The sequence below is a fragment of the Dendropsophus ebraccatus genome, chromosome 2, assembly GCF_027789765.1.
Source record: "Dendropsophus ebraccatus isolate aDenEbr1 chromosome 2, aDenEbr1.pat, whole genome shotgun sequence".
NCBI lineage: Eukaryota > Metazoa > Chordata > Amphibia > Anura > Hylidae > Dendropsophus > Dendropsophus ebraccatus.
In genome coordinates, this window is record NC_091455.1 from 61,344,163 (window position 1) to 61,357,583 (window position 13,421).

The 13,421-nt window shown below is 39.8% G+C and overlaps 1 protein-coding gene across 4 annotated transcripts in view; it reads left to right on the forward strand.

The window, feature by feature from the left end:
- Positions 1-13,421, forward strand: part of NOL4 (nucleolar protein 4) — a 210,640-nt gene that overhangs the window by 127,106 nt on the left and 70,113 nt on the right. For all 4 annotated transcript variants that reach the window (XM_069960053.1, XM_069960054.1, XM_069960056.1 and 1 more), the window contains exons 4-5: positions 1,089-1,201; positions 1,800-1,932. In XM_069960053.1, the coding sequence (XP_069816154.1) occupies positions 1,089-1,201; positions 1,800-1,932 (246 nt within the window). The remainder of the gene's footprint in view (positions 1-1,088; positions 1,202-1,799; positions 1,933-13,421) is intronic.

Here is a 13,421-nt window from a genome sequence, read left to right on the forward strand (position 1 = left end):
GTGTGAGGTGCAGCACTCTTTTTCTTCCCTGAACCGCATTTTGTTTCTCTCTTTTCTCCGTGTATTGCACTCCTCCTGGTGAGACCCACATGACCGCAATTAGCAGGAGACACCTGAGTGCACATGGTTTTAATCCCTCCTGTTTTTTCCCATTCTGTCTGTAGCAGCTATGGTGAGTGCAATACCTCATCCAGACTTGTGCTGTTTGGGGGCGACCTTCTCCGCCGGCGGTGCTGGCCGGGTTCTGGTGTGGTGTTTTTGGGTCTGGTCCTGTGGCATGGGGGTCGCAGGGCCGTCCCATGGCCCCCGTTCCCTGACTGTGCGCGCCTGCGGGGTTGGTGGCCACTGACTGGCACGGTGTGGACTTAGTGTAGGGACCCATGTGTATCAGATACCGGCACGAGGTACATGGGGCAGTATGGCTTGATCAATTCATAAACACAAAATTCTGATGTGTTTTTTATTTAGCCTAGGGGCACTAGTATCAGCCATAGGTGTGAGGTGCAGCACTCTTTTTCTTCCCTGAACCGCATCTATATATACTGTACTGTAGCAGACATAGAAGGAGAAGAGGTTGAAGGAGGACATCAGAACCGAAGAAAATTCTTACAGATCTTTAAAACAACTGCTGTAATATATTACATATGATTTATAGAAAGTTTACTGGACAGCACTGATTCTTTCAAGGCAAAACAAATAGACCATTAAGAACAGAGTCCTCCATGATGGGGTTTGACTTTTCTAGGTTGAGGCTACACACAGATTATCTGTGATAGCAACTATCGTCTAACATTAGCAATCCATAGAAATACAAGGAGTTGAGCAAGGGTCACATATAAATGCTCAACATTCATAAAACTTCCCATGTGATTGCTAGAAGAAGCACATTGGGGTGGAAAAAGTCACTAGCGAGTCTTGAACAAATCATTTGATTTCAGCTTTTACTTGACAGCTATTGTTGATGTTATTGTGTGAGAAAACTGTGTATATGTGAAAGCAAATACAATTACGCCTAGGGATTCTGGAATAGTTTATGAATATAAGTGAAAATCATCAAATCTGTGAATTGTCTGTTTGTTTTCCTACAGATAATGGTAAACCACCCACACTGGTAACCAGCATGATCGACTATAATATGCCAATCACAATGGCTTACATGAAGCACATGAAACTGCAGCTCTTAAATTCCCAACAAGATGAGGTAACTCACTAAAGGCTAAAGTGGCATTGAAAGAACCCTGACTCTTAATACAGTTTCACTATCTATCTATCTATTCATTCATTCATTCATTCATTCATTCATGCAGTCCCATATTCTTACTTAGGATAGTATTACACAGGCCGATGAAGCCTTGATCAATATTGTAAACAAGCACCGATTTGCTAGATCAGTGCTCGTTTATTGAGCCTACTACATGGCCCGATATTCACTTAGCAAGGGCTGTGCAGACATCGTTAGCGATGTCTATGCAGCCCTTGCTCAGACAGTTAATATATTACCTGTCCACACTGCCTGTCTTCTACTTGCTTCCTGATCCCATGGATGCACGCCCGTCACCCAATGATTTTAGCTTAGAGCCTAAAGAAATTTTCAGCCGATGATAGTTTCATCAGCTGATCGTTGTCTCATGGAGCGATAATTGGCCAAATTGACCTGATTTGCTCCGTTTAATAGGGCCCTCACAGGCTTCTGTGTGCTTAGGAATTCCCAACTTTATAAGAGTCATGTTTTTCATACTGCCATGTTCTCATAAGGTGACATAGTCATAGAAATTGTTGTTGTTTTTTTTCTTCCCCAGGACGAAAGCTCTATAGAAAGTGATGAATTTGATATGAGTGACTCCACTAGGATGTCAGCTGTGAATTCTGACCTCAGTTCTAATCTTGAAGAAAGGATTCAAAGTCCCCAGAATCTTCATAGTCAACAAGATGGCAAGTATTTCAGATCTGTTCTGGGGCTCAGCTTTAATTTTACACAAGACTTGGCTAGATTGTGAGCAAGAGGAAAGTTTAATGCGAAAGGGACTTCCAATTGGAAGAAAATTTATATAGCCACCATTAATTTTTAATTAATGGTAAACTCTAGACCTCACTATCAGTACAAAATTAGTAAAGTGATTTAATTATATTTTAATAAGAGTGACCAGATAAAAACCTGTACTTACCTGCTCCACATCCTTGCAGCTGCCGTTTTGATGGTACCTGCTGCTCACTATTTCCTGGTCTCTGTCCCAACACAAGGATGTGCCTGCTCAGCCAATCACTGTCCACAGCAGTGACCCACCTCAGCCTGTAAGTAGCTGAACTGGTATTTCCTTACGTTGAGATGAAGATCATTAAATAGTGAGCAGTGGCAAGACATTGGACAGGTGAATATCACTTTTTAATTTATTCTTCATTTTTTTTACAACAGCCTGGTCATTTTTAAGGGTAGCTTCACATGCAACGGAATGGCAGCAGAAATCCACTGCGAATCCCCTCGTGTCAGTTCCAATACGATTACATGCATGCAGCAGAATTGTCATCCCGCTTCGAGTATGTATTCGGCAGCCCCCCATAACCCCCTGCAGCGAGGTGCGTACATTACCAGGTATGCGCTCCGGCTTGTTCTGTGGCTCCCGGCATCCTGACATCCTGCTCAGCCAATCAGTGTGCTGTCCCACCGCAGTAACTGATTGGCTGAGCAGAACGTACAGACGCCGGGAGACACAGAACAAGCCGGAGCACGGACCATGTAATGTATGCACCGGCCATAGGGGATTATGGGGGCTGCTGCTTACATACTCGCAGTGGGATGACAATTCCGCTGCATGTATGTAATCCTACTGAAACTGACAGGAGGAGAATCACAGTGGATTTCACTGCAAACTTGCAGTGTGAAATCTGCTGCGATTCCGTTTTGTGTAAACACACTCTTAAAGTAGAATTCAATTTAAATTTAAAATGATTACTGGGTAACCACTTTAATAATTTAAATGGTTTAAAATGTTTACTACCCTTTGGAACATGTTTACCTGCTTTGGAACTGGCCACAATGTCATAATAATTGGAGAAAGGTTTCACTATTTATCAAATATATATATATATATGTATATATATGCAATGAAGGGGTCCGTGGAGCCTCAGTTGCGAGTCCCAAAACACAGGAATAGCCAGATATCCCTCTCTCCAGAGAAGGAAGCAAATATATATATATATGTTTTTATATAGTAGTGATTCCTGATAGACCTATTCTACATGTTTTGAGAGGTTCAAAAGAAATAAAGTACTGGAAATTTAAAATATTCTGAGTTATGCAAATACTAATTCTGTCTCAGTTAATAATCTTTTGTCACTGGGGTGTGAAAACCTCACCATCTTTACAAGCGGTCCACAGGGTCTTACTTTTAGAAAAATCTTATTTTTATGCAAAATCCAGATTTGATCATTTCTGTTCTAAGTGGTGTGTGTGGATGCAACTGCAAAATTAATATAATGTTAACGATAAATGGATATACTGGTGGAGTGGGATATTAGTTATTTTCCCCTTCTGATCCCTGCCCCTCTTCATTCCTCCTTTCACATGACTTGAACTACAATATACAGCGAGTTGAGTTAGATTATCATACATGGTTGAATTTTTCAGGCTTTTTTGTTGTCTTTGTGACTTGATTTTATTATGGCATTTGTGCTATGTTTTATATCCATTTTAATATAACAATAGCAAGTTTACTTCTTTCACAATGCTTGCTCCCTATACTACCTATACAAGCTCTTATAAACATCTTTATATGGTAATGATGAGAGAATTGTTAATGGTTATAAATGGCAGACTAAACAATTTACTAGTCTCTTCATTAAAGTGTACCTCTCATTTAAAAAAACAACATTTTATCGGCTTTAATCAGACATTGGCCCCACATCCCCTATTATACAGGCAGATGTGTGGCCGACAGTAGAATATATTTTGACATGTGAGGATCAGCTGATCACTGACTCTATTACAGGGGGCTGATTTGACAGATAACAATCTTGCGTAATGGGACCTTTAAGCCTGTTAGTGACTGCTGTAAAGAGGCATATATGTAGTCATTTATAGGTTAAAGAGGTTCAACTTTTGTCCAAAACAAGCGTCAGAATGGCCATGAAGCATGATATACGACTTTGATTATAAATGATTGTTGGTGCCAGATGGTAAAATATTGGAATAACCAGCCAGTGCTAACTCCTAGGAACTTGACAGAGAAAAATAGGTCAATAAGTTAGGCCATCCATTAGAGTTAAATTGCTAGCGTGCCTTCAGTTGGTGTTTTACCTAACGGATAGATGGACTGTGTTTCATTGTCTCTTAGGGACAGTTTTATATGAATGTGTTATTCAGCTTTATTGTGCTTTATGAGCCTATATACTATTAGTGACCCTGGATTTTGGTACAGTGGTCTATCCATGTATGTCAGTACCTCCCTCCATAGTAATATAGTTATGTATTTACTTAACTTTGTCAAAAACAGCTATGTTACATAAAAGTGGAGACGGAATCCTGCCTAGAAGACACTCAGTCATGGCGGCACAGCCTGTGTTAGTTTTTTAAACATCTATTTGAATTAGCTGGGGAAACTGTATGACCTTAAATGAAAAGCAGCATACAGTAAGTCGATGAGAAGACATTGATCGCTGTCATGGTAACAGTAATCTCTTGAAGTTCGACACACTTTGCTCGGAGAGAGATACCTTTTTACATAACAGAGTAGAAATCAGTCGGTAAATATTATCACAAAGTGTATCACAACTAAAGCGCTGACATTCCCCGTCTGAGCTTTTTCCATACTTAGTGAATTTTAATGGCTGTAAAGTACCATTGATGTGATTTTTATAAAAGGTAAATGACAATTTTCTTTTTTTTTCCTTGCAACTCATGTTTCTTTTTTCATTTTTTTTAAGGAACATTTCCTGATTTTATTGACCCCAATGCATAATTTTTTCATAGACGGTAAAAGAAAAGTTTGGCTGCGTTCACACTATGTATATTTCAGTCAGTATATGTATATTTCAGTCAGTATATTTCAGTCAGTATTGCAACCAAAACCAGGAGTGGATTAAAAACACAGAAAGGATCTGTTCACACAATGTTGAAATTGAGTGGATGGCTGCCATTTAATGGCAAATATTTGCTGTTATTTTAGAACAACGGCTGTTATATTGAAATAATGGCAGTTACTGTTACTGTATATGGCGGCCATCCACTCAATTTCAACATTGTGTGAACAGATCCTTTCTGTGTTTTTAATCCACTCCTGGTTTTGGTTGCAATACTGACTGAAATATACGTAGTGTGAACCCAGCCTTAAGCTGTATTTACCCATAAGAAAAGTAGTCTGTTGCAAATGTAAAGGCCCCATTACACTGGGAGATTATCAGCTAAACAGGTCGATATTCCTCTATGTAATAGGACTAAAGATCAGCTGACAAAAAAGCAAACATCCCAGTATCCAACTTGAAACATGTGACCATGTACTATCAGTCTGAGTCTACTGTCTCAGGAGATTATTGTTCCCAGCAAACAGAGTTTATGCGCACTTAAGGCTACAATCCGACACTACAGTCACCGCACATGGCCGAAACCCCACCCCATGCTGTCACCCCCTGGATAGATTGACAACATCAATGAGGGAAAACGCCCTTCATCTGTCCACATAGTCCTGGTTACTGCGCAGTTCTTTCCTTTTCCAATTCTTCTTGTCAGGTTGTCAGGATGAATCATAGCAGAGCTCAGGCCTAATTCAGACTCAAGGTTGTCCTCATACAATACTCTCACAAAACCATCATCCAACCTTGGGTTTTGCTTAAAGGGCCCCATTCTAGGGCAATCATTGCTACTATTTTGCTACACCTCTGAAAGCAGTAGAGTTCAGCAAACTTTCAGCACGCTACACCAGAGCCATATTAACAGTTGCTTCTGCCCTAGGCACTAAAACTAAAGACGCCCCATCTTCACCCACCAATTAACATGACGATTTTCTAGTTTATAAATAGCTCCAGGCGTCACATTTAAAACCACACACCAGACCTGAACAATACCGCCATACTGTGACTGGATAACACCGCCTCACTAGACCTGACCAATACCACCATACCCACCACCACCACACACACACACACCAGATTTACTGGCAAGTCTAAACAGGAGGTGGGAGACTAAAAAATGAAAAAAAAAAGAAAGTTGTTTCCTTCCCCCTGCTCCCTGGTTCTGCCCCCCTGCAAGGTGCTGCCCTAGGCACCGGACCACGGGTGCCTAGTTGTAAATACAGCCCTGCGTTAGTCTCTATCCAAGTTTTCCAGGACTCCCTAGGACGGCATCCAACTTCAGCAGCCACCGCTAATCATCTGCCACATGCTCGGTTCTTGGTGCTTGAAATTTGCTCAACTCTGGACCACAGTACTGTACTACATAAGATTCTAACTTCAATCCAAAACACAGTGGATCGTTTTATTGAGTTACTATTGTACTTAAGTAATATATATCTACCCCACCCCAGATCTTATACTATTCATATATATATATATATATATATATATATATATATATATATATATTATTTTTACATTATTATAGGACAGCCATTTTGCTTGAGCTTCTGTACTGCTTTTCATGTAAAGATATGCCTTATGGAAGCATCTTGGACCATAGAAAACAATGATTTTGAGCAGACTCATTTACTTATACTACTTTAGTTTTCTAGACATCCTGCGACTGTTGCAGAGGTCAGTGTGCAGGGATGGGAACAAGGGGTGCTGGTAAAGGGGAAGCCCAGGCAAAATAATTTTAAGATATGTGATTGCCCAACAAAAGTTATGAAAATAGACACTTATTATGGGAAACGCACCTATAGTGCACATATATCTGCACTACCTACAGCATGGCGTGTTCAGGTCTCTGTAAAGTTGGTGATGTCACGTCACATCAACTGCCGACACCTGTTGCAGGGATGGGACAGACTGGGGCAGCAGGTGGTTTCGGTAGTTTATGTGACATGACATAACCAACTTTATTTACAGAGACCTGATTCCTCCATGCTGCAGTAAGTGCAGGGAAAATGCACTATAGGTGCATTTCCCACAATAAGTGTCTATTAGTAATTTTCATAACTTTTGTTGGGCAATAACATATGTTAAAATTATTTTGCCTGGACTTCCCTTTTAACATCAGTTATAGTAAATGGCAGGATTAGTGGTCATAAAACATTTCAGAATTGTTTTAAAATATAAAATAAAAAATAAAAACCATTACCAAAAAATCCATTCTCATTAAGGAACAGTTTCTTGTCATCTTCCTCTTATGAAGATATTGAAACCGACCTGGTTAGCCAAGATCAGAAATCCTATCTACATTTTAGGTTTTGAGCTTAGAATGAGGCAGTTTGATGAGTGACAGCGTCACTGCAGGGCTCTGATGGCTCCGAGCACTGGTCTGGTAATGGCTGCACTCTAAGTGCCTAAAACATGTTATTTTCATTATACTACTTCACCAGTCCCATCATGGAGGTCCTGCTGAATCAGGACTGTGTGCATCTTTCTCCTTCTTAGCAATTTGGCAGTCAAGGGTGAATTAAAGAGTGGTGATCTGGCAGCATAATGGAAGTGTCATGAATATTATATGTATAGTCAAGATGGCGAGAACAGGGTGCAAAATAAAGCAGTGCAATTCATAGGAGCCAGAGAATCTGTATATATATATATATATATATATATATATATATATATACATAATTTATTTTATTTTCCCCCCCATCTATTGGGGGGGGGGGGTGAGATAACTATGTGTAGGAATATTAGTAAGTATGTATCTGTCCAAAGCCAGATAAGAAGACACAAATAGTATACACAGTACTTTGGAGGTTGAGTGACTTACATTGAGGCCTGGAAGCAATTTCCATGAAAAATAAATAATAATAAAAAAACAAATATATACAGTGGTGCCTTGGATTACGAGCATAATTCGTTCCGGGACCGTGCTTGTAATCCAAATCCACTCTTATACCAAAGCAAATTTTCCCATAAGAAATCATTGAAATGTAGACAATTGGTTCCACACCCCAAAAATCATTTTATAATCATTATAGCAGCAGTGTGTATAGCTGAGTGTGAGTGCAAGCACATTATAGCAGCAGTGTGTATAGCTGAGTGTGAGTGCAAGCACATTATAGCAGCAGTGTGTATAACTATGAGTATGAAGGAATGAGCAGGGCAGATGTGGACACAGTATAGCAGCACTCTCTGTCCGGGGAGAGAGGGGTTACAGCTATAAAGAGATTACCCCCACAGTCCTGTCCCCTGATGCAAGCCCCAGCCTGAAGTGGATCTGCTATAAATTGGAAGGTGAGAGAGACTTCCTGGGTCAGAGTACAGGGCTGTAGACCCCGCTATGCAGGCCATGCCCCTCCCCCACTCACGCTCCCACCCAATACCAGGAGCTCTTAAACCAAAGCAACCAAGTCACAATTTTGAAAAACTGTGAGCTCTTCTTGCAAAACGCTCTTAAACCAAGTTACTCTTAGACCAAGGTACCACTGTGTATATATATATATATATATATATATATATATATATGTTATCTTTCATTGCAGTTGAAGCCATAACTCCCTTATACAGCATACATAGCACTAAATAGCAATATTACAATATGTAAGAAGATAAGAATGAGCATTAACCAAATTAACCCTAGAGCCTTCCATTAAAGCACAAATGAATAGAGAGAATGTTTAGGACTCGTTGAGGGAGATTTATTAATACAATTACACCAGTTTTCTGGTTCACCACAAATGTAATTTCTATAAAGCCATCTCTGCCAGGAAAAGCCATGACCTTCCACATGCACTTTATGTAACTAATTTACTAACTTCTCCTACCACTTTCCCAAAGGGAAAACTAACAGTGAGCATAGACAGATACAACTTGGATTTTCCGCCCATCAAGCATTGTGCAAGTCATATTAAAGATATATTTTCCACAAATAAACCAAATGGTTTGCCAGTACTGATGATTGATATAATTATGTTTTCATTCACTGAAAAAATATGTGAAAATGTGAGCTACTTATCACCGGAGGGAGTGAAATCACATACAACCAGTAGGTTATGACATCTCCCAATAACACCGTATTAGACAGTCATTGACGCAGAGGGTAGGAGTTGGGAAAATATGTTGACTATTTGCTTGCTGTCAAATGCATGTGTACCATCGAGACAGACAATGAAGCTGCTGTGGACCCTTGGAGAGAGCAGTGCCAAAGAAGCTGAAACACCAGCCCCTTCTGTCCTGGGCAGCTAAACCCAGCACCATAGTGGGGGAGGGATAATTGTGGCCTTTACTATGAGGCTCCTCTCCCCTGTGTACTCCACTGCTTACTGTGTACATGTCTAACCTTGTTTTGTACCAGTGTTTCCTCTTTTAAAATGACAGATCCCCCCTCTAGTGTGAGCTTACGTTGCATTGAGTCTGTAGAAGAAAGCACATGTCAGACAGAATTTTCCAGTGGCATTTCTTGTCAGTGCTGACATATTACAGGAGCATATGTATGGTGCTTGAGGCTATTCTCATTTTCCTAATCACGAAGCTCTATTTGCATTTATGCAAATTTTCAGTTTGTCCATATCATTTATTGAATCTGCACTGTCACAAAGTATACTGTTCTGTCAACTGAGGTAGTAGTGGTATTACAAGATATATATATATATATATATATATATTATATATATATATATATATAAAATTAAGATCACATTTTATGATAAAGCATGGGTATATAAATAAGGAATCCTGCAAACACTGGCTTCTATGTTTATAGCACCTACTGCAATGAAAGATCACACACCAAGGTATAATAGTGTAGCGGGTATAATACCCATAGTTTTTTGTTTTCATTGTGTTGGAGACAGTCTTACCACACTTGGAGGCTGGAACAGGTTCTGCCCTGTTATTTAAGGCAATTGGCATCTACCGGTACTTCATAGCTCTGAATTACCACTGTAGAATCATCTTTTCTAATTGATGGACATTTGTCCTATTCATATACTGGTTAAATATACTGCTTTAATAGGCTATGTTCCCACAAGGTAAAAATAAGGTTCAAATAAATGTTCATGATCATTAATAATGAAAGTTATTTGCCTTTATTTGACATAGTAGGAACATAGCCTTAGGCCACGTTCACACTATGTAGTTTTTGCAATAAACGGCCGTTTATTGACAGCGATCATTTGAGTTGATGTGTATTGAACAACGACCGCAGTCTGTACGCTCTGTATACACTGCAGCCGTTGTTCTCTGCTGCCGCACAGAGAAACTGACATTTCTATTTTGTGCAGCCGTTATTCAGTGAACAGTGGCTGTACAAGATAGCCTGTGCTCACAATGTAAAGTACGGCTCCCACATATACTTTACATTGTTCTCCATAGCTAATTGGAGTATGGACACACTAGAATGTGCCCACCTTCCAAATAAAATGAAGTGATGTTCACCTGGCCGAGACTGCAGTGAACATCTGAGACATCGGCCGTTGTTTGAACAACTATAAAACAATCAATGCTGTCAGTCTATTTTGTAGTCTGGGCTTCCACCAGTTTAAAGCGAATGTACCATTAGGTACATTCACTTTACGTATTACCCATGTATAGAACGGCACCAGGCCAGGGGTGAAGCACTGGGGGTGGGCCGGCCCGCCCCCAGTGGAAGAGAACCCCCGCCCCTCAATGACAACGCTCTATTGATTCTAGAATCTTAGAACTAATGGAGCCGCATCATAGAGTTTCCTCCCACTGGGGGCAGCCTGGTCCACCTCCAGTGCTTCACCCCCGGCCCGGTACCCGTGAATAGAATGGTGCCATACACGCCGATGCAGTTCTATACATGGGTAATGCTGATGGTACATTCGCTTTAACAGGTAGCATTTTGTTTTTACACTCCTTTAAGTGCAAATGAAAATATCTGTCATTTCCATCTCAGTGAGATTTACACATATTGGAAAAGAAACAACTAATCACAATATGCAGATATAGCAAAACTAATTAAAACTTGTAAAGTGTCACCTCTTTTCTACCAACAAGGACTCCAACTAGGATAGGGAACTTTTGGTACTCCAGCTGTTGCTACAACTACAATTCCCATCACGCTTGGACAGTTAAAGTTTTGGCTTCTCAGGCACAATGGGAATTGTAGGAAATCGCAGCAGATGAAGAGCCGAAGTTTCATAATAAGTATCCAAATCCAATGAGGGTTTTACAATTTAGGATTAAAGGCTTCATTTTTTCAACTAATATTTTGTTGCTCCAGTGTAAGTAAAAATACAAAATGAAGCAACTATGGAAATACAGTTGATTAACAATGTCCTGTAGTTTTGTATATAATAAATTATATAAGTTTTTGAATTTAACGTACAAAACATACCTGGATTGTCAGTGTCTGTGTTTTTTAGTTTTATAAAAAAGGTCTATAGGTGGGGCCTATTATTTCCTGGGTGACAGCTCGGTAGGCAGGCAGGGAGTGACAGATTCACTTTAAATGGAGTCCAATATGAAAGCATCCTGTTATAGAAAAAGAGTAGTTAAGCAGATTGATAGATTGTTTTGTGAAAAAATAATGTAATGTATGCCAGCTTTGTGCCATAAACTATTTTTTTAAAGTGGTGAGAGCAGTGCAAAATCACGAAAGGCACAAATGTTTGCACAAAAATTTTATGTAAAACCTGGAAACCCCATTGGGAATGGTGTCTGGGGGTATACAATGTATTCACAGTGTGAATAGGTATAATGAAGATTAACTAGTTACCAAAGACAAGCTTGAATACGTATTAAGACTGTGACTCACTGATCCACATGAGAAACACCTTGTGCTCTGGATCTTCATATCATTTGCTGCAAATGAAAGAAAAGAACATCATGAAAAAATGATGAGACTGCAGATGTTAAAGAGGCAAGTCAGCCGAGACACCCGGCACCACAGTGGTCAATGCTGAGCTGCTGGAACACATTAAAGCATTAATATGGGTTAACAATGCCTCAAACTCCTTACCTGAATTAGTAAGGACGGACTGTAGAAAATGAATGGTTTTAACAGAATACATTCTCTATCAGAAGTCAGAAAAGAACTGAGCAAATTGGAGATGTAGTATTATTACTGTCCTTATGGCTTCTTAACGGGAGCCTGTCACCACTTTCATGCTGCCTAAAATTTTAGTCATTTGGGTGGTCACTGGCAGCTTTTCCATGCCTCACCCACGGGTGGATTAACTTTACCATAGGCCCTGGGCTGGTCACCAAACCTGGGCCCCCCCCGCACCCCGTTGTAACTATGGCAGCACTAGCCTGGTGTACAGTATATAGTACAGGATACTTATTGTCATGATGCCCGGATTTGTGCAAAAATGCGGTAAAAAAGCAGCAAATTATGGCATCACAAAGTATAATTTTTTTTTGGTGGCCATGGGCCCCTCAGAAGCTCAGGGCCCGGGCTACCGCTCGAAAAGGATCTATTATAATCCGCTAATGCCTCACCAGCCATCATTGATAAATCTCTACCTGTGTGGGGCAGGCAGAAACCACCAGGGGCAATCCCAATGACTCATGGTTCAAGTGGCATGAAAATGATTACTGGTTCTCTTTAAAACTAGCATAGGTAGGCAGGAGATCAATGGCGTAACTACCACATAGCTGGCTATGGAGCCATAAAATCTCAGGGGTGCCCGAGCAGTGCAAGATTTTTTACCTAGCTGCCCTCAGGACACAGGTACAGTTGAAAACTATGGCAGAGCAGGGAACTGTTGTGTACTGGTTCCTCCATCTACTCTCATAGGCTATAGGATGTTTTCTATGAGAGGTACAAAAATCACTATCTTATTATCATATTATACTATGCTTGAATGAAGAAGACACTAATATGTATGTCGGACATTGAGTGGCATATATAATCATTGACTTTAAACGAATTTTAACTTTTACACCAGTGAGAAGTATTTTTTGGTCATTTGTAATATTTTCATTTTTATTTATTAAAAAAAATGGTGCATTTAAATTTTATTTTATTTAGTTTAGTTTTATTCACATTCACATTTTATTATAGCAGCCCATAGGAGTCAAAGTTTTGTTTATGCATCGGTCACATGTCCATACGGCTCTGATTAGAGTATTACAGTGCTCCGGGACCATATCGATGCTTGTGTATAAAGACATTGACTGATTTGCATTGATATTGGTTCTAGCCCTTTATTAGCCATATAGTAGTTATTATTGTTTTGTGCACTGCTTATTATGTACATTGGTTTATTATATATGGACATGGTTCAGTGGCATTGTTCGGCCTTTATATACAGTAGTATACTGGTAATGTTGATCACTGTTATGGTTCATTTACGATTTTGAGACTTTTTTTCTTTTGACTATTGATCCAA